We start from the raw sequence: 22,066 nt of genomic DNA, 5'->3' as shown, positions 1-22,066 counted from the left end.
TACCGCCTCTGGCAGTGGAGGTAGAGCATAGTCATCAGGGTTAGTGGCCACTGGTGGCCAGCTTTATTCTCCGAAAGCGTGTCTCTTCAAAAACCATCCACGTTGGTGGCCATCAACTGCCTCTTGTGGGAGCAAACACACCAGCTCTTGGTAAAAACAGGGGGCTTTATGGAAGCAGGCCTTAATGAGAACATTGCTCTTTGGACATGAGTACCCCATCCTCATGGGACGCGGGTGGCGCCGTGGGTTAAACCACAGAGCCTAGGGCCTGCCGATCAGAAGGTCAGCGGTTTGAATCCCTGCGACAGGTTGAGCTCCCGTTGCTTGGTCCTTGCTCCTGCCAACCTAGCAGTTCGAAAGCACATCAAAGTGCAAGTAGATAAATAGGTACCGCTCTGGCAGGAAGGTAAACGGCATTTCCGTGCGCTGCTCTGGTTCGCCAGAAGCGGCTTAGTCATGCTGGCCACATGACCCAGAAGCTGTATGCTGGCTCCCTTGGTCAATAAAGCGAGATGAGCGCTGCAATCCCAGAGTCGTCCACGACTGGACTTAATGGTCAGGGGTCCCTTTACCTTTACCCCTCACAATGCTGAGTTAAAGAAAAATAGAACCTTGCTGCAACTGTGTTACATCAGTGACATAATTTCACATGGTTCCTAAAGCTAAAGTAGAGCAAGCCATCTCAGCAAAGGAACACATTGGCCTGCTTTTCAAATATGCTGATCCTTTCAAAGGCAATGAGCCCTGCAAGTGACTCTGTGCATTTGCAAATAATAATCAGCAATTTTTTAAACATGCAATTGCCCCAGAACCTACAGCTGAGTGTTTTTGCCTTATTTACAGCCCAGGTTTTGTTCTCACTGGGAATGACTGCAATATTAATTAATGCTAGCCATTCATTACGGAAGTCAATGAAGTTAAAGGAGAGAGAAAAACTAGACGAAATTGTTTCTGATAAGCACAAAAGGTTGTCTAAGGTGACCACACTGTGAGGTCAGCACAGCAGAGGTGGGGAGGAGCAGGAGGCCTGGAAGCGTAACTCCTCCAGCGAATTAGTGGAGGCGTCAGGGTGAACGAGACTCATTCAGCTTAAGTTGGAGAGCAGCCAGAAAAGCAGAGGTAAGAGCACAGACAGGCACTTAAGGTTTTAAGGCTGCCTATCCTTGGCCCAGGCCTTTCCTACTTGCCTGTGTTTTTGTTGGCAGACTTAACATCCCCAAACACAAACCTGCATTGTAGGGTATAGAATTATCACACTCCTGAGCAAGAAACATAATGTACAGTGGGGAAGAGGAAGGATGTTATGGAACTTATCTTGTTAACTGTTCATTTATACAAGAGTCATGAAATGTGTGCATTAGCCTGAACCATAACCCTTGAAGGTGAGGCCTGATTCAGAGGGACCATGTGTATTCTGCCACTCATCCAGCCTATGACATGCCATGGCGTTCAGGAAAGACAAAACTAACTTAGATGTGCCAGGAGACCAGCTCTGCCATAGGGAAAGGGAAAAGGAACATTAGATCAGGATCCCAGCATGTAGACTGAATTGGTTGGGGGTCTTGCACACCTAGGAAGCCTGCTTTCCCTCCCTCAGTTAATTGTTCTGCCTTTACCCACTCCATACTTCCAACAAGTCCAGCCAGCAAAGTTGGCATTGGTACATTTTGAATTGGAGAGATGCAAAGGTTTACACTTTGTGGAAGCCACACCACCTTTCTAGTGCCTGCCTGCTGTTACAATGATGTAAAGGGAGGGATCAGTCCGATTCTGATCTGTGTCAGTTTCACATATGCAACTCAGTTCCACCCAGTTTTTGCATCAGTATGCAAATTATGAAACTGTACCAATTCATATTTAAGTATACATTCTTGTCTGTATTTTCTACACAATAGGTGAATTTCTAAATGCATCTTCCCTAAAAAATATTTCATTTTCTTATATTTGGATTCCACCGTGACATACATGAAATTCTCAGAAAGCCATGTTCGGTCTATCAATGAAGCCTGTAGGAACGCATTCTAGATGGCAGCTTTACAGTTGCAAAAACTCCACATGGTGGAAGCACAAAGATAAAATCTGAGCCTCTTCCTTAACAGGGCAACTGACATTTTTACTCTGGTTTTTAATTAGTGGTAGCTAACTTGGAATTTGGTATGGATCTTGTTATGTTTTGTAAATTGAAAGTTTTAACATGACTGATACTGCTAATATGTACATAAATGTAAAAGCCAGCAAACTTAAAAAGTAAAACCAGTAGATAGCCTTATTACTATTTCTCTGGGTTTTTTACACCAGCCCCTGTACTGTTGGGGAACAGCTCAAAAACCTTAAGACATATTACTACATCAAACTCTTCTAGCTACAATGGATTATTTAGCAAAATCTGGGCTTGCAGTGCTGTAGAATGCAAGGCCCTCTGTGAAGCTGTGATTTTCCAGCTGCTATTGTGTGTGGGAAGCATGTATCTCTTATTTAAATTTAATAATCTAAATAATTGAGGCTTCAGCAGTCCTACATTCCAATTCACTTTCTCCAGGCCTGTTGCTCTGTCTTCACATCTTAAGCATTGCAAGATCAGCCTTCTTTTCAGTTCTCCGACAGCCCTCCCTTGCCCTTCATGGATGACTCATGCTGTAAGTTGTTGTTGCCCTAAGAGGGAATGACAGCAAGCAGAAATACCAGTGCTGTTGACATTATAACCCATGCTCAGGTAGGATCCCTCCCTCTCAAATGACTCAATATTTCAAATTCTCTTAACATGGGAGTCCCCTGTGATGAATGTCTAACCACCACCCCACACCCTAGCTTGGGAGAAACTATCCAGGAGTTTCTGGAGACATGTTAGAACTTGGTGCTTTGGCTAGGCTACCAAAGCACTATTGTGACCAAACTTGGTATAGTTTGTTACTTAGAGGAAGGCACTTAACTTGAAGAAAACACTTTTCCTTTTTTAGGTGCTCATAATGGCGGCTTCTTAAGTGCTGCATGACAAATACTATACATTCTTTCCAAAATACTGGCTTTCTAACCATTGCATGCAGCTACAATCAACACTCAAGCAACGTTGAAACCATCATAATACTATTTGCACATGTCAGGACACCAAATCCTGAAGCACTAGGCCAACTGAACACTTAAAACGGTCTGCCACAAGAAGCCCCTAGTGGCGATTGCTACTGCTACCCAAAAAACCTATTTTGTTTAATCCAGGAATAAGGGCAGTGTGTTGCGGATCCTAGTTGATTTCTGGACATGTCTGACCTTACAGGGTAGCAGGGGTAGTAGTATTACAAAACTCCAGTGAAACATTATTTTCTGAGTTCTTGGTTGGTATAGCATTATGTAGTAACATGCTTTCATTTTATTCATATAATTAGGGCACTTTTCGAAATTTTGTTACGGTTAACTTTGTATGCTCCGACAATCACTAGCACTCCTCATGCTGCCATGTTTTAAACACTATTTGGAAGCAAAGCGAGTATTTTCGCAAAGCCCTCCAAATGCATTTACCAATAGCATTTGGAATAACCAATACACTTAAGGGTTTTCTTATATAAGGCAGAAATTTTAGAAAATGTTGGTATCCTTTAAGGTAGGTGTTGTCTCATACACCCCGACTTACTTCTAATACACAAATGTTAAGTCGAATCTCACTGAATTCAGTCAAATTTACTTCCACATAGAAACACTGTGGTAGAAATGTAGTCCAATTAAAGATGTAATAGCCAGGAAAAGGTCATGGTGCTAAACAGCATTTTCTGCTTTATATACGGCATTCAGTGGCTTCCAACCATACTTTGGGAGATTTCATTGCTGCAACATTTCCCGTTATCATCCAGGTGGCTTTCAGCAGGTATCAGTCACGTCTGGTCAGTGCTATTTCTGCAACGAGCTCCTCGCTCACCCTAGAGATGTCTCAAAAGAGCTGAGCCTGTCTTCAGGACATTTATGTTCTGGCTTTACAGTACTGCACCCATCTGGAGAAATGTTCCTCCCAATCCCCCCCCAAATCTATTCCCCACCCTTACAAACCCTTATTGCCCTTGCACAAACAACAGGGACAAGAGGCTATTATATATCATGCTTTTAATACAAACTTAAAAAAATCTGGAACAATAGAAACTGTACAGATTTGATCAACCTTTGTTGTTTTTAACTAAATCTCTAGACACGCCAATGTCCTGTTCCAAAATATTGCACAACATTCTGAATACAAAACTCTGATTGTATTCCTCCTTCGCTAGAGAAAAAAGAAAGAAAAAGAACGAAACCCCCTCTGGATCCCTACTCAATGGCCCCCTGCATGTAAGAACCAAAAAACCAAACAAGAACAGCATGGACCTCTGCATTAAAAAACATACATAATTCTGTCCTCTTTGTGTCCATCCATACTCCAAGATCACACGTTGCTGATTCGCTCTTCAAAAAGGGTCAGGAAGGAGGGAAGCGAGGGGAGAAAAGGAGCTTTCACTGCTGCTTTTTTAAAATTTTCCTGAAAAAATATTTTTTTCTCTCTCCTCTAAGAAAAAATCTTGAAAAGAAAAAAGTTCAATTTTTTTTTACGTTAGAAATATACATATATTATATATACCTCTTACATTTTACAAATGTAGCAAATTATTCAATATAAACGGACAACAAAAAAATTAACACAAACCCATAAAAATAAAAGTTAAAAAAAATCTCTTTTTCTTCCTAAGAAACCAGGTAAATTAGTGCAGGTTTTAAAAATAAAATTGAAGCTGAACGTCTAACTCTTGAGACAACAAGACCAAAAAAGAGGCCGTGAGTTTCATTGTCGCCAGCACTGGAAATGCTTCTGAAGCACGGTATGTGTTCCTTTAGGAAATACAGAGGTTGGTCCTTCCCCTTTTCCTCCTTATGAACGCAGACTTCTTTTCAAAAAGCAGTTAACAGGATAAAGCAGTGTTTAACATCACATGTTGCAGGTGCTAGTGAGGTTCTCTCCCTCCCTTCAATATACTTAAGCCTGAGAAGGGTACATAACCCCACCCAAGGCAGTGGCTCAGGGCAGCGTTCTGCTGCATGTGGAAGTTCTCGGCGGAGATTATGCTGGGCAGATAGGGAGCCAGCAGCTCTCCTAGGGAGGAAGTCCAGTGTAAAAGCATGGCAGTCTACAGTACATGTTGAGGGGAAAGAAGTGGGTGGCAGTGGTAATGTTGGGAGTGGGGGTGGGGTGGGGGGAAGACAAACAAATGTGTTTACTGAAGAGGTCTAACGTGTTTTGTTCAGGTTGAGGACTTCTAGCTTCATGAAACTTCACCCATCACATTACTGCCCAATAGTATCTTCCCTCCTCAACCCCTTAGTGGCTCACAGAAAACAGGCAGAATGCAAATAAGTTTTTTCTTTTTTAGTGTCCTTTTCCTCAGCCCAGCAAAGAGGCAGGGGTAAGAAGGGGTACAAAGAAACAAAAAAAGGGCTCAACTTGGGGATACCTAGAGAAGAGCTCATGCATAAGCCACATCACTGTGGCCTGGGCAGGAGACATTTCCCATCCATTTCACCGAATGATCTCTAGTGCATCAGAGTTAGGCATCCTTCACAGGAGGACAGATGCTTGTAGCAGTTAAGGCTCATATACAGTCCTACAGGGAATCCTCAGTTTAGCTTAAGTGGAAACGCAAGTCTCCAGGTCAAGTCACCAGAGAGCTCTAGAATTGTAGCTTATTTATTCAATATGACTTTGCCAGAGAAGGTGCAAAAGCAACACTTTATACACAGTCCAAACCATGCTGTTTGGGTGTGGGGAGGAGATAGTGATGGTAGAGAGAATATGCCTAGAGTATGTAATCCACAGCCACATCTATGTTATCTCCTCTAAAGTTCTCTCTCACCCCTTATCGCCATAGATAAGTAAACGTTTGGACTCAGTAATTGTCTCACAAGGCATAGATGGGGAAAGGTTTGCCAATCATCTGCCAAAAGAAAAGAAAAACTCACTCTTGAAGGCCACTACTGTCCCTGTCTTCCAGGCTGTCCTCTCATGACAGAAAAGGGAGATGCAGGGAATACCATTAGGATTCCTAGTTCAATAGCAACAATAAGGAAGGAGAGACTCTACATTCTTATCAGAGAACACTTTCTTCTCACCACATGTTGAGCAACATTCTACAGCAAGCCCACTTCATTCCTCATGCAGAGTCTCGAAATGGAACAAGTCCAGACTGGACCTGATATGTGGGGCGCTCTTCCGTACAGGAATGCCTGCTTCCTTTCAAATGAAAAATCATAAGGTTTTTGGTCAGAAGTCTTAAGAGACATGAGATTCAAAGTGCAAACCCTCATGCTATTCATCCAGAAAGCAGTCTGCACTGTAACTCCCTCTTCCCTGCCAAAAAGTAGTGCTATCATAGTCAAGAGCAGGAAACCATTCTTTCCATGAGAATTAGTAACCAAATGCTCGGCTGTCAACAGAAGAGCTCAGAACCCCATAAACCAAGGCAATTGGTCCAGAGGAACATCAATGGGGGCTGCTCAGGCACAAAAAAACCCTGGAAGGCCAGCTCTCACTCCTACCCTTGAAAGAGAGTGCAATATACATGGATCAATTTTTCTCACAAGTCAGAAGTGTTTGCATCTAGAGTCCTATTTATACATCATAGCATTAGCAGCTGACACGGGATCTAAGCTTCCCAAAGAGTACATCTAACTCCAGACTCTTAAGGGGGCTAAGGGGAGAGGAGGTGCTTATAATGGAAAACTGTAGGGGGGATAAACCTGTCCCAGATGCTACAATGCTGCCCCTTCCAGCATTCCCCTGAAGCTAGAGGGGCTAAGGCCTTGCCATCACGTTAGCACAGGAAGAAACAGAAGCTGAGAACTTTGTTCTACTCCCATTTTGCAATAGGAATACAAAAACTGAGTTATGAGAAATGAATACATTTGCTCCACTGTCTGGGCCTCTCATTACACATTGAGAAGCCCAGGCCTACCCTAGGAAGTGCTTGAGACTTCACACATCCAGAAGCCATCTAAATCATCCCCCATCACTCCAAAACAGGGAGGGGGGAAATCAAGGTATCTGGCTGCAAGGGACATGACAGCACCCTGAAAAATGCCATCCTTGCAGTAAGAATATTTGAGAACCAGTTCCAAGAAGCAGCATGGGACATAATATAAAGTGGCTCTGGCTCCCACCACTGCTGGGCCGGAACAATAACCTTCCTCATTAAGTGTACAACAACGGATAGGAAAGAGCACAGGAAACAAGTTTAAAAAAATAATCAGTGCTTCAGCAGCGCTTCCTGGCATGACACAACGAATCAGGATTTGTCTCTTTCCAAGAAGCTATATTTATAAGATTTCAAATATTTCTAATTATTTTTTCTCTTTTTTTGGAAGTTATTTTCCCCAGAATACTCTCATGGTGGTCAGTTGGCCAAAACCACTGGCTGGAACGACTGGCTGGGATACTGCATGGCGTTCAGATTGTAGCTGAGTCCTTCCACGAAGGGTGTCTTCTCCAGAAAGAGGCTGTTGGTGCTGCCCCCAAAGACCTGAGCCATGTCAAAATTGCCGCCGCTGCCACTGGCACTGAATTGGGATGCAGGAGGCATGCCGCCGGCCTGGTTTTCGGTGGCTACACCATCAAAGAAGAGGCTGCTAGCTCCTGGCGATCCACCATTGTAAACAAACTCCTTGGCATTGGGGGAGAGCTGAGATTGAGGGGCCGTACTGCCCCCGATGAAGTTCAGAGAATGCATAGACAGGGAGAGACCTTTGTGCTTCAGCAGGCCATTGGTGGGCGACCTGGCCAGGCGCTGCTGCTGCTGTGGTGGAACCCCTGTGCCATTGGTGGCTGCTCCAGCTCCTCCTCCTTTCTTCATCTTGGTTGAGCCAAACTTAGTGGCAGCAAAAGTGGCAGTGGTGAAGGTAATGGGCTGGGCAGAGCGAGGGATGAACGTGGGGCTGGGTGACTGGCCAAACGATGGGGATGGAGAATTGGACAAGGAGTTGTCCTGGCTGCCAATGGGGACGAACACCTGAGCGTCAGGATTGAAGCTGCTCTTGATCTCCTTGTCCAACTCGGCTGCACTGCAGCCCTCGCTGTCATCTAGATATAGGACCTTGACAGACCCTTTCTCACCAATCTGGTAGGAGACCTCAAATGGGTCAATCCAGACACTCAGTTCTTCAGGAACATTGGCCCGCACATCCTCTACAGCCAGCCCACTCCGCTTGGCTGCCATCTCGACTACGGGGTCCACCGTCTCCCCAATGTGAACACAGCGGTAGCCAGAACCCTTCAGGGGCTTCTCTGGGTACCAATGGCCTTCATATTTTTTCTTCAGCAGCCGCTCTAGCTCTTCACCAAACAAGTCGGCCCGCCTCCGTGGAAGCTTGTTGTACAGATATGAGATGATGAAGTTCAGAGCAACTTTGATCTCCAGATGCATACTCCCTTCACAGCAAGCAAGGTAGGGCAGTATATTAAAAATAGACAGCGGACACAAACATAGACGGATTTTGGCTCCAAACAATTCTGAAAAAGACAAAGAGAAATGAAATGTAAGGTGGAAATATTGTATCTTTAATACTGCTGCAGCACAATAGTTAAGACTTTTAGTTGCAGAAACTGATTCCTGAAAATTCAACATCTTAACTGGCAATAATAAATAAAAGACTGTGCAAAGTGCATTTGCACCTTGACAATTGTAAAGAAGAATATCCCTTTATGTGTTTAACACATATACATTTATTTGGTTCTTTGTATGCTGTCAAACATTATTATTTATTAGTTTATCTCTAGACCACTCACCATCCAAAAATTGCAAGGTGATATACAACATAAACAGCTGTAAAACTACACAATAAAAAATACGATAGATCCTTTAAAAAATCACAGTAAGTTAAATGTTATAAAGTAGATCAAACCAGCAAAATATATACACCCTTGGAGTGCCTAAACTTCCTTCAAGAGCCTCAATAAATAAATACGTATTTTTTAAAGTGCCTAAAATTGCTACGGAGACCAACTGCACCTCTAACGAGAAGGATTCTCATAACTGGGGTGCCACTAGAGAGAGGTGTTGCTATCTGGACAATGCCATTGATAGCACCACTAGCAGAGCTTTCAGGTAGTTGCTACAGTCTTAATGAGTCAAAGTTTCATTTTAAGACACTGGAGCAAGGCAGATCAATACATTTCAAAAGACAGAAACTAGTTTAGTAGTGATTCATCCCATTGTGATAATAGCAGCGATCCTTGACATTGTAATATTAAATAGATAACAAAAAGCTGAAAATGTGTTTCTTCTGAAAATAGCTTCAGAAGGTCAACTCAGATAAACAGAAGATAATCCTGGATGGAACTAACAGTAGCTTCTGATCCCAAGTGATATAAAAACAAGGCATACGTTCATCAGGAAGACTCAGGAAGGTTAGTACTATGTGGCCTGGAAGAGAACTTTAGGTCAGGCTTTCCCAACGTGCTGACCTCTAATATTTTGGTGTACAACTCCCATCATCACTGACCACTGGCCAGTGATGAAGCCCAAAACACCTGAAGGACACTAGATTACGGAAGTCTGACTTAGGTTCCCAAACACCAACTTTTCTTCTTCTCCCCCCCCCTTTTTACTAACATTCTAGGAGATCTCCAATCATCACTCATTCTATTAAATACAACTCTAAATGCCCCAGAAAAAAATAATAGAAAATGAAGGATATTTCAAAAGAAAGCTATATGCATTATCTTGGCAGCTTAGAAATATAGAGACTAGCTTTTTGCTTCCTTAGGATCACCTATAACAAGTGGCTACTAAAAAAGCATGGGCAAAGGACACACTCCAAACTTCAGGCATATATGTCAAACGGCTTCTTCTGGTGTGGTGTTTGGAGCTAAGAAGAAATCTAAGCTTATCCTGAAGAAGGAACAAAGAGACCTCTAACTACAGCATTAGGAACAACAAAGGAAGCTACTGGATAAGTTTCCATCTTACACACCATTTCTGAACACTTGTGTCAGCTTATCTGCCTACAGTGTTCGAAACTGCCCTGGTATATGAACAGCTAGAATTAGACAAAATGGTGTGAAAGAAGGAATTAGCACACAATGACTGTACAAACTGTACACAGGTAAGATATTGAATTTGCTACCAGAAGATGTAGTGATTATAGGTGGTGATTCCTTAAAACCAGGGTTGCATTCGCCAAAAAGAATGCCTAGTTGCCATTTTGGGGCCAGACAGCTTGAAAGTTATATTTTTCAAAATGACTTTTTGGTTCCTGAAATTCATTCTGATTGTGCAAATAAAATATAACGGATAGAATTCTACAGGATGTGTTGCATGTGTGTGAAAACATTCAAGATCCAAGGATTCCCAGGCATGCATCTTCAGATGGTGAAGATGGCAGGCACCATCCTGGCGCCCGGGCATCTTCACCTGGCTGTAAGTGGCTGATAGCCAGCTGCAAAATGCACCTGGCGAATTTCAAACACTGGCCACCACCAGTATTTGAGAGAGTAGACAGATTCATGGAAAGTAGCCCTGTCAATGGCTACTAGTCATGATGGCTGTATGCTGTTCTCCAGGATCAGAAGAAACATGCTTCTGAAAGTTGCTGGGGTACAAGAGCAGACTATTGGGCTTATGCTGTATTTGTTCCCATAAGCATCTGGTCGGCCACTGTAGGAAACAAACTGGATTTTATGGGTCTTTGGTTTGAACCAGCAGGACTTTGTGTTACTGTGTTTCACTAAAGCGATAAAAAACTAAACTCTGCATTAAGTATGTCCACAGAAACCTATGCCTGCTGTATTATCAAGTTGCAGCAAATAACAGAAGAGCTCTCTAAAAAACTCCTCTGAATGCAGTCTTATATCGTTGACCATGGCCTGACCGCTAACAGCACAGCCCAAGACCTTGGAGCTTGTTTTTCAGGAGTTACTAAACCGTGAGAAGTTTTATCACAGCTATTTGAATGTGCTTCTTAAAATGGAAATTGCCACAGGAGAAATTTGAGTAAGGCAAATTTCTGAAAGGTCAACTAGAAGCAGAACATTTTCAAGCTAGGCAGTCAAACAAACTCTTTAAGATGGAGCCTTCCAATGGATTTCTGGCTAAAGAACTATTGTTAAAGCAATGATCCTCAAATTTCTCCCCCCACAGAGCCCCTGCGGGTCTTGGCAAACCCCTAAATTCTGTTTATGCCTCTTGCAGCAATTATAATTATTTGTAATTTTATTATTACATTCGTATACTGCCATTTATCCAAAGATCACAGGGCAGTTCACAACAGAATGCACTGTGCTAAATACTATATGATTTTTAATTGTATTTTTATTGTTCCTTCTTTTCTTATATTGTTATTTTGTTGTACTACAGTTTGAATTTCATAGGATTCTATAGAATTCCTTCACCAGCATGCTGTGGAACACCTGAATGATACTCAGTTTGGGAACCCCTACCATAAAGCACACAATCAGCTTGGAACAGAAGCTCATGTGCAAGTTCAACCCACACCACCCTCAGTAAACAAATAGGCTTACTTCTGTGTTTATTCCACATATAGCAAAGTTTCAGTCTGCTGTACTGAAAGCCTAGCAAGCTTGAGAGGGTAATACATGACTGGCATTAAGAGACCTTTTATTTCTATAAGGATGCCACATTTTGGAAACTACTATAATTCAGATCTGATAGTATTTCTTTCTTTCTAAAGGGACACAGAGCTGTCTACAAGTATGTTTTCAGGAAATAAACTGTTTTTGCTTATGTACATGCTGGATGCCTTGGTCAGAATATTAAGTTAAAGCTCACTTCAGAGTAATTATGCACAGGAGTAAATACCACCAAGTTGAAAGGGACATACTTGCAGTTAAGTGTACAAAGGATTGCAACCTTCAGACCTAAATACCATTGTCCTGATTGAGGGGTGCTCTTTCCTAGTATAGCTTTAGGACAGGCATCTACAGCTGGAGAATGGAAAGACTGTCTCTCACAGGAGTTCCCTTGTCCATCTGGCTCTTTCTCTCTCAGGGAAATGAAAGGAATGTATTACTTTTCTTCAAGCAGAACTTTGATGGTTGTCAGTCTTCAAAGATAGTACGAAAAACTACAGATATCTAATCTTCTACTCTTTGGCTATACCATGCTGCATTTATCACTACAATGATAAATTAAATGTTTGTGTTACAGCATCTATACAAATAATAATAATCAAACACTAGCTGACCCCACATAATTTAGCACAACAGTCTAAATTATTTTAGAAAAAAGGTCCACCAAGGAATATAAATCTAGCTTACATGTCAACAAAATAAGCTTTATATCCATCAGGATTCAGTAATCCCTAGGCTGTTAATATGGCAACCTACACAGGGGACGACTGCAGGTGGCAAAGCATAACAGTCAATACGGAATCCCTTGTTTTCTCTGCAGAACTTCATCAATAAAGGTGCACGTTACCTCAGGACAGCCTATGGTTCTGAAAATATCAGAGGCAAGTAGCAATTTATTTTGCACGAGACAATTACAAGCACATGACACAATGTGGAATAATGAGCTACACAACATTTGCCTATGATTCGATGCAAGAACAATCTCCGGCATTAGGGCATAATGTCTCAGTAATACAGGCATTGTCAAGGTACATCACTTGCACATGAGGAAATTCTACAGTGGTCCAATCATACTGAGTAAATACTTTAAATAATGACCTTGTCAGTTAGGTTTCTGACCCGTACACAAAATACGGCAATTATTGGGGGTCAGAAAGCGGTACAACACTGGCTTCATAAAGCCATCATTGCTTTATCCCAATACAGTATAAGCCAGAATCTCATAATAGTCTCCTAACATTTGCTTGCAAGCCACACCCAAGCAAAAGAGCAACCTTAGATTCAGTTGACCCCACCTCACCAATGCACCCAATTTCAGAGGATAATCTGAATTAAGTACAGATGCAATACAAAGCGACAGTGCCTGGGGAGGGGCAAGCCCGAGGAAGACACGTTCTCGATCCACGATTGCACAACCCACTCCCTCTTCTCCTGCCAAAACCTCCTGCGTCTGTGGGCGTTATTTGCACAGGGCACCTCCCTCCCAGGCCTCCTTGCGCACGCAAAACTGGCATTGCCGTCCCGCACGGGGACCTGCTCTCCGCCCGCCTCCTGCCCCACAACTTCAATAATCGCCTGTGCCAAGGTCCACGGATGAATGACCCAGCCAGGGAAGCCTCAACACCCATTAGGGCCGGCCCCCTCCCCTCCGCTCTGCCTCGACTGGAGTGTCCCGGGAGTTGTACTACGTAGCGAGCCCTGCTTTTCTCCTACACGAGATGCAGCGCCTGGGCGAGTGACCTACTTTGCCTTTTAACTACCCTTCTCAATATGCTTTGCGCCAAAGCTGGCCCAGACAGCGAGCGCCTGCTCAGTGGAGCACGGCACAAAATTTTCCAAGGCGCATGCGCTCTCTGTGCTCGATTGCTCAACGCTTCTCCCCCCCCCCTTCATCCCCCCCCCCGCCCGGCCTCAACATGCCATCTTGCATTGTTGGATTTCTATGTGGAATAACTAATTTCTCGGCCTCTTTCTCCCCCGCGCGGAGAGGCGGCTTGCGGGGCGGGAGATGGATTAAGCGGAGGAAATTTCAATCAGGGCTTATTGTTACGGTTGCAACTCACATCTGCTCCTGCTGGGTAGCTCAGAAGTAGACAACACCCCCCCCCAAAAAAAAGACACACCAACACACACACACAGGCAGAGCTGCTAGGCCTACGAAAGAGAGACCTGGGCCAGGCGTCCTTGCAATACTCGAAAGTAAATCCCCGCTGGTTCAAGTGCGCCTTGAAACTGACAGCCAAGGCACCAAGCCGGGAGATGCGGCCCGCACTGGGGGGCGAGGAGGGGGAAAGGCCGCTTCCCCTGTTCCCTCCCCAGCCAGCAGCCGGCCTCCCCCCTTCCCGAGGGAAGCACGCACCAAAGAACCGCTTGCAGCCTCCTCTTCCTACAGGGAGCCCCCCCCCCAATATGGGCGGAGGCCGAGGAGAAGCGTAGGCCGAGTGAAGGTGATCTGGCCCTGACCTTTGCCTCCAGGCTCTGGGCTCTCCCTTCAGGGCCGCCCAAGCTTCTGGGTCACAGGCGCCCCCGCCCCATAGCTGAGAGCCTCCCGAAATCCCCCTTCTCAATAATGGGGGGCGCGGAGGTGACACCCCAAAATTAAATTCGAGGGCAGTGCAAAAATGTGGCTTTGGGCTCCAAGCCGCCCCAGGCCCGCACCTGCAGGGCCCTCCGAGGCAGATCCCTGGGCCTAATTTACCTCACAGGGTGGCTGTCACGATGAATGAGAGGAAGAAGACGGCCAAAGGCCCTTCCCACACCGAAAGCTGCTCCCCAAACCGAGTCCAGTGCTGCCGTTTGGTTTTCCTGAGCCTCCCCTCCTCCATCCCATTATTAAATCACTGCGGGAAGGAGAACAAGTTCATCATCCCACTTAAGCTGTGCGGCTGCGGGAGGCTGGATTTCTCCCCCCCCCCTTTGTAACCCCGCACTATAATATAAATATATCTGTATTTGCTTTGTTTTAGGTCTGCGTTTGTGACATAAGGAATCCCAAAGAGGCCCCCGGGGCTCTATTCCGAGGAGGGAGGGGGAAAGAAAGTTCGAGCACAAAACGGGCTGGAACCATCTTCTTTCCTGACAAAAGCCGAGCTTTTGAGTATTGATCCGGATTAAGCGAAACAGAAACCATCTTCCTGGCTCGCTCGGATCCCAAAGATCCCCCACGGCCACCCCTTTCGCTCCAGCCCTGTTGGTGTTGTTGTTGTTACCACCACCACCGTTTACATTCTTAAAAAGGATCGAAATTTTCCTCCCCTAATTCACCCGAACCTGGGAGGAAGGCAGAGAGGAGGGTTTTTTGCACGATAGGTGCTCCAAGGACTCGATCATCGCGAATTACCTGAGGGATCTGGGGTGGCTGTTGTTGTTTTGTTTTTAATCCACTCCGGTAAAATGAGTAAAAACAAAATGGTGAACCGGGGACATTTTTCAATCGTTCAACCCAAATGACTTTCAACCTCCCTTCACGATGAAATGAAAAACATTAATCGCTTTTTGGGGGGGGGCAAAGAGTGCCGTGTAAGAGACACAGCGCTATTAAGACTAAGGCAGGGATTCATTTTTTTCCTCCTTTCTATTAAAGGGGCAGAGCAGATCTGCCTACGATGATTTGAGCAGAAGCCAGCCCTTCTCTCCTTGAGAGAACCAGAAGCGGAGTTGGAAGACTGGCGGCTTCTGAAAATCTTATTAGCACAATGCGATTAATTCGTTCCTTAAAGGAATATACGAGGCGCAGCAAAACCCCAACGAGATAAGCCGGCGTGCGGAAGAAAAACATCGTTCAAGAAAATATTTAAATGGTGTGACTATGGAAATCGTTCCTCTTCCTTTGCCCTCATCACCCCTCAATTCTAGCAATAAGCCGTCACTTACTTCTTTTTTTCAGCACCAGGTGAGATGGTTTGGTGGCTTCTTTTTCTTTCCAGGGTGTTTCTTGGGAGTTCCTCTCTCACAAAGTGCTGATATGGTGGTGGGCGTTCGATTTTTTTTATATAAAAAAATTAAATGGATGCTGTTTTAGATAACTTCTCCCCCTTCTACAGACCCAATCAGAAGTGGGGTGGGGGGATGTTGACTGGGGCGCCCCCTACTTCCTTCCTTCCCTCCCTGCGCAGGGAACCTAAAGCCACCCTCTCCCTGGCCCAAAGTGAGCAAAGTAAATGAAAAGTTTCACCCTTAGCAACCCTGCGCATGGATATTCCCTTCCACACCCAGGGTGACGCGTCCTGCAAAGGACAAGGAAGGGGAGGGGAGGGAGGGCAGGCTGGAACTACTTTCCCAAACACTGGCTTTAAGTTAACCCGTTCTGCGCCGAGCGCGTTATATTGTTGTTTCAGATGCTTGGAAACGCCTCCCGTCAAGAAAGTCCGTCATTTGCCACGGATATTTATTTATTTTTTTGGTACGTTTTAATGAATTTCCCCTCTTCATTCTGTGACAGGCAACAACTTGCATTCAACCCTTCAGAGAACCCTCCTGAGAACAAACCAAGGAAATTTTAAATAGATTGGACCCCTTTACTTACTTCCGAGTAAACCTACATAGGCTTAGGCTGCATGAGAGATCAAGCTTTTATACTGAAGACTTTGCCCCTTGTAATCTGAGTTAATTAATCTGCAATAACTACCAACAAGCTTTCTTCCACACACACAATCATTTATGGAGACAGAAATGCTCCCCGCCCCTAAGGATTTGCTGAAGGTGGGAAAATTCCATATTTCCCACCCTTAAGCCTCACTAATAGTGTGAGTGGGTGGTTAGCACCTTTCACCACCAATTAGTGAATGTGAATATAGAGACAAGGGTTGGTAATTATATTTGATTCTACTCTGCTACCTTCAGTTAGGGCTGAGAAAGATTTCAGACTAAAGCCCTGGAGAGCTGCCAGGCAGTGTGGATAATACTGAGGTAGATGGACACATAGTCTGATTGGATATAAGGCAGCTTCCTGCCTCTGACAAATGAAGCAAGAAATATTGCATAGCCTAATGGTATCTAGGCATGTTTATTTGGAAGAAAAACCCATCATGTTCAGCGGTGCTTCCTTCTCCAGTAAGAACCATAGCTTTGAACAAATATACACCTCTTCTGTACCTCCTACTTTACTCCATTAAATGTTTATAATGTTTGTATGTCATCATACCAATGAAGGATATTTGACTGAAACTGAACAATCTCTCCCACTGAACATTTTGGTTCACCCAGTCCTGTAACCCTCCAGCCTGGAGCTGTCAGGTGCCAACTCCAGCCTCAGACGGCACAGCCGACAGGGGTGATAAGTGATGTAGTCCAGCATTAGAAAAATGCTCACTGCAGGGTCAGCCCAAGACATTTTGCAGCCTGAGGTGCAGCACAAGATGGTGTACTTCCATTTGATATACACAATGCAACTGGGCTGGTAGCTGGGTTTTATTTCATCACTGGCAATGGGGCAGTGGCCTCCGCCACACCTGTGGGAAGCAGGTTCATTTAGAGTGGCCAGGGCCATGTGGCAGGCGGAGCTCTGGCATCCAACAGCAAAGAGTGAATCTTGGAGCCAGGAGGAATGCCTGTGAGGCTGCCTCTGCTGCTTCCTAGCACCTGTTGCCTCATATGGCTAGTGGTAAGTGTAGGCCCTGTACAAAAATTGGGTTCTGTGCTTATATTTTTTTAAAAAATAAACATGTTGCAGAAATAACATTTTATAAAATGACAAGCTAAACATGTTTAGGATGGATTTGTAGATGAGGGCAACAGTGCTTGTACCACGGAGTAGGACCACTATTTGCAAACACATATTCAGTTTAGTTAAGAACTGCTTAATGTAGGTTAATTCTTATTATAAAATATGTCCATAATTTTAGTCCACTAAATCAAAATCGTGTTGCTTCCCTCATTTTCATAAGTGATGGGCTTTTTTTCAACCAAGACAATGATAGTAGCAGCTGGCTTAATTATGTCATAAAAGTGTTTCTGTGAGCTGGTTCAGTGAATGGAGGATTATAGTCGAAATTTTGTTCGTATCGACTCAATTGGCTCTTAGAACTTGTTTATATTACATTTACCTCTCAGGAAAAATCCACCTGCACTTTAAACATACAATATTTTGACAGGTGAAATTGACACTCTATAATACTTGTCTCTGTAAATCAAATTAAATACCCTGCACTGCAGATTTCACTCATCCTTTCCCATGCATTGTTCCCAAACCTGAAGTGGGTGTAAGTGGGGTAAGCTTTTTAAATTCCTTGTGGCCATTCTAAGGAGAAACCACTCTGAGGAGGCTGGGAGAGCAGTTTCAAGCCATCTTTTCTAGGATCTTAATTATGAAGTTCCTCTCAAACCTCTGCATGGCGAGAATCTTCTTTAAAGAACAGTAAGATAATTTCCTTTTGAGGGTGTTCTGCAGAATAGGCTTACCAAGAGAGAAATCCTATACATCATGTATACTCAAAAACAAGCCCCATTAAGTTCCATGGGACTTACTCAAAAGTAGCGTTTTCCAGACAGGTAGCTATGTTAGCTGGTTGCTGCAAAAACATTGAAGAACCCTGTGGCACATTAAAGGTAAACACATTTATTATGGCATGAGCTTTCCTGAAAGAGAATCGGTTTCATTAGATGCAAGAGTCCACTTCTTTGGTGTGCAACGGATGACTTGTCTATATCTAGCATTGACAAAGTGGTGTTGGTGCGGAATCGGAGACAAAAACCTATTTGGCTGTTGTTCCTGTAGCTCTTTCGCGGAGCCATGCCCTGCTAAAATAGTCTTGTCATAGCAGGAAATTGGATCCCCGACCATAGGATCTTTCAAAAAATGGCAGCTGTTAAGTTTCTTTAAAAGGGAAAGAGAGAAGGGAGGGTTTGCCCTTGCCTGGAAACCGTGGGCTACGACTTCACAGCTCTGTGGGAAGCTTAAAACTATCTGCTTTTTGAGTGCATGAACTTTCTTAAGAAAAAGCTCGCTTAAAATGCGTGAGGTAGTCTTGGCCCCTTCCCCTTCAATCTATGGAGAGGGCACTCAGAGACACATTGCGCAGTCTCAGGATACGCTCTCGCTTCACAACAACCCAGACCTTTTGCTGGCATGGAAAACAGATCCTGGGGCTGAGGGATCTCTGCGATCCATTCCCCAAATACTGTCCACCCCAATTTTCTTGGGAGTTATCCCCGTGGTTAAACCAGACTATTGAGTTCTGCGTGTGCGTGAGCGTGTCCTATTCGTCGATCGACAAAACCAATTTTATTTTTTTCATTGGAATCCGAGCGTAGAATATACGTATTTATTTGTAACACGGTGGCATAAGGGGTTGGCGTGCGCCATCAGATCTCCCCACTGGCTGCCTTGCGTTAAAGCACGCGAACTGCAGGCTGCACAGAAGCGCACCTCTATTTCCCTGTTTATTTTCATCCTTCAAATGCCGGAGGGTATGCAAATCAGCTCACAGCCCCTAAACAAAACCCCACAAGGCACGGATGTCAGATGGCATTTTAACTATTCATGGAGCACGTTTCCCCGCTCTCAATTGCAGGTGCTACTCCGCACGATTCAGGGACTACTTTTTCAGCACTGCGCCTGTGCATTTGACTTCGTCGACGTAACTTCAGACGCAAGCACTGAGATAGGCAGAACAACCTGCAAGGTGTAGGAGCGCAGGCTGTTCTAAAAATAGCAGCACCATGCTAGCAACAGCCTTCCCATTGGCTGGAGTCGTTAGGGGGTTCTGCAGATTGGTCTGCTGCGTTAACCAGTAGGCCTAAAGCGGGGAGGGGTCGGCGTGTTTTGTGTGTAAAACTGGAAAGGCAACAAGGTTGCTGGGAAGTGTAGTTTTTTGCCTGTAGGTTCCCGAGGCCTGAAGTTGCCAAACGAAGGTTAAAAACAAGACTTAAGGAACGATGTGAAGCTGTGCTGTTCAAAATAAAGGATATGTTGTATTGTATCTGCTCCCATGGACAAATGTGCTGTTTAGTATGTGTCTCCATAGAGCATTTTATTGGTTGTTTATAGGGAGGTGTAGAGACACATTCTGTGCATCTAAACCCCTATTAGCGCAACTATGGAAATTCTATGTTTTTCTTTTGCCTGTCTGCATTGTGCTCAAGCAGGAAAGCAGGACAGGTTTAGACTGCCCTGTACGAACCATTTAAGTCTTATAGTAGATAAAGTGTCTCTCTACTCCTTATTTCTCCTATTCAGAGTTAAGCATGCAAGAGCTGCATTTACTACTTACAACAAAAGCCAGGGGCTTTGGCAAAGTCCTAAAGCCAATAGAAATATCTTCTACAGCATTCATGTTACTGATTTTTATTGTATGTTAATATTTATTTATCACACCTCTACTAGAAGCTCCAGAGATGTAAACAAGCATATATATATACAATTTTGCCAGTCACATAACCAGTGTAATCCTAACTGCGCTTACTCGAAAGTCCTCATTTCAATGTGGCTTGTTTACTCAAAAGCACAGTTCAGTATTGAGCTGTAAGGCTGCATTCTTAAATATACATGCTTGGAAGTAAACCTCACTGAAATTAATGCACCTGCTGGGGGCATACCATGGATGATCAATTAATATGAAATGAAATATTACTTGTATCAATAGGATAATTTGCCATATATTATTAAAAATAATTTTTGACATGTTTTAAATCTGGATTACTATTCCTGTTGTTCATTGTGCTGCTCACCTCCATTCCACTCAGTGGGACGTTTGTAGTTTCCTATGCATAGTAGGAAAACTTGGTGGATTGTGCCCAGAGTGAACATAACAGCTCCACCAGTTAAAATAACAATGCATTTGTCCAACAGGAAGTTAGAAAACCTGCTAATCCAGACAACAGAAAAGTAGGACAGAATTAATATACAATTATACCAATTTGACTTAAATGAGACTAAATATTATGTCCCTATCCTAAACACACTTGATGCAGGTCTTTTTAAATTCAAATCTCATTGTCCAGAAGACTAAATGGAGCGCTCAAAAGGATATGTTTTTCAGATTTCATATCGTCAACTCAACCTACATCTAGTAAAATGAAATTACAGCAGCATTTCTATATACATTTACCTGGAAGTGTCTTATTGAATTCAGTGGGACCTCATTTGTTCCATAAAAGTAAATGGACCTTAAGCTCATTTATAGCACAGTTCTATTAGAACTACTGTATCTTAAATCCTGGAAGCTCATATAATTAGAATGTAATAAATGTACAGCCCAGTATGCAATCTAGCATAACAGGTTATGTTCTATATGTAGGCTATATGATCATCATAATCATTATGTATATTAATAGCAAACTCAGTTGCTGAGTTACAACGGCTATGTAGCCAAAACGGGGCTACTGAAAATACAAGAAGTAAAATATCAACATGCTTGAGAGAACCCAAAAATAAGCAAAAGTAGGGGGAAATAATTATTTAAATTGTAATAACATTTTGTTGTAGGCCCCACTTGTAATTTCATATTCTTTTGCCAGCATATTTTATTGTTTATTAGGCAGACAATGTTCCAAATGTTTAAATAAAGGCAATGAATTTCCCGACACACCCAGAACTGTCCACTGACATACTATGTAGAGATGCCTCAAGCATTAATTTTTCCATGGTTCATATGCTCTTTTTACAAAGGTGAAATATAATATTCCAGTCATCTATGCTATACTTGAAGGAACACATGCACCCTGAACCACTATGCATGTTTATGAAAAAACAGATCCTTATATATTCAGTAAGGCTTGCTCCACAATACATTGAAATGCAGCACACACGTCTATTCTCAGATATATCCGTCAATGATTGCATCTATATTTCTATGATCTTTTCATCATTTGTATCCATTAGGAACCAGTCAGGGAGAATTAGGAAGACAAACTGAAATAGAAAACATTTTCAGCAAAGACACACAATTTATTATTAAATCCAGCTATTCCTTCTTTTGTTTCTAGTAAACCAGCCTTACATTAGACTGACCAGTCCAGTTTCAAACTCACACTGCAACTTATGTAGCTTTTCTAACAGTGCAATATCCTATACATGTCTACTCAGAAGTAAACTCCACTGACTTCAGTGGAACTTATTCCTAGGCGAGTATAGGATTGCAGCCTAAGATTACATTTTAATTGATTTTAAATTGGATGAAATTGTTTTGCAATTTTTTTTTAATTTCCCAGGCACATGGACAGTCCTAATGGTATTTTATTATATTATTAAATCAGTTTTTAGTATTTAGTAATTTTATGATTGTATTTTTTAATCTGTAAATTGCTTTGGAACTTTTTAGTGGAAACTACCACACACATTTAATACACTTTAAAAATAATCCAGAAAACTTAGTTAATATTGCTGCCGATGACTGAATAAATCCTATTCATAGGAGAGAGGAAAAACATTCCTTCCACCATACTAGCTTTGCTGTGAGTTTTTAATACCAAGAAAGACCAGTCAGTCTATAATTAGGTGTAATTAGCACTTACTCATTGCCCAGCATTCTTTACCTTTGC

At 43.2% G+C, this 22,066-nt stretch overlaps 1 protein-coding gene and 1 long non-coding RNA gene across 3 annotated transcripts in view; both read right to left on the bottom strand.

The window, feature by feature from the left end:
• Positions 1 to 391: 391 nt before the first annotated feature.
• The window catches only part of LOC309379503, a 169,087-nt gene continuing 147,412 nt past the window's right edge, over positions 392 to 22,066 (bottom strand). The window contains exon 3 of the long non-coding RNA XR_014172518.1: positions 392 to 449. This is a non-coding gene — a long non-coding RNA (uncharacterized lncRNA). The remainder of the gene's footprint in view (positions 450 to 22,066) is intronic.
• TOB2 (transducer of ERBB2, 2) lies at positions 4,073 to 15,752 on the bottom strand. 2 transcript variants are annotated; one of them, XM_081928515.1, is made up of 2 exons: positions 15,461 to 15,752; positions 4,073 to 8,509 (listed from the first exon to the last, which is right to left on the bottom strand). In XM_081928515.1, exon 2 carries the CDS (start codon positions 8,421 to 8,423, stop codon positions 7,398 to 7,400), a length of 1,026 nt encoding a protein of 341 aa, XP_081784641.1. In that variant the 5' UTR covers positions 8,424 to 8,509; positions 15,461 to 15,752; the 3' UTR covers positions 4,073 to 7,397. The 2 variants fall into 2 exon arrangements, with proteins under 2 accessions (XP_081784641.1, XP_081784642.1); XM_081928516.1 differs by lacking the exon at positions 15,461 to 15,752 and adding an exon at positions 14,286 to 14,411.

The sequence above is a fragment of the Podarcis melisellensis genome (assembly GCF_964234715.1).
Source record: "Podarcis melisellensis genome assembly, chromosome: 10".
Taxonomy (NCBI): domain Eukaryota; kingdom Metazoa; phylum Chordata; class Lepidosauria; order Squamata; family Lacertidae; genus Podarcis; species Podarcis melisellensis.
The sequence above is the reverse complement of the archived record's forward strand: the minus strand, read 5'-3'. Positions and strand labels throughout refer to the sequence as shown.

What these genes read in the sequence shown, in the direction of transcription:
- TOB2 (XM_081928515.1), bottom strand. Translation starts at nt 8,423, where the DNA reads ATGCATCTGGAGATCAAAGTTGCTCTGAACTTCATCATCTCATATCTG.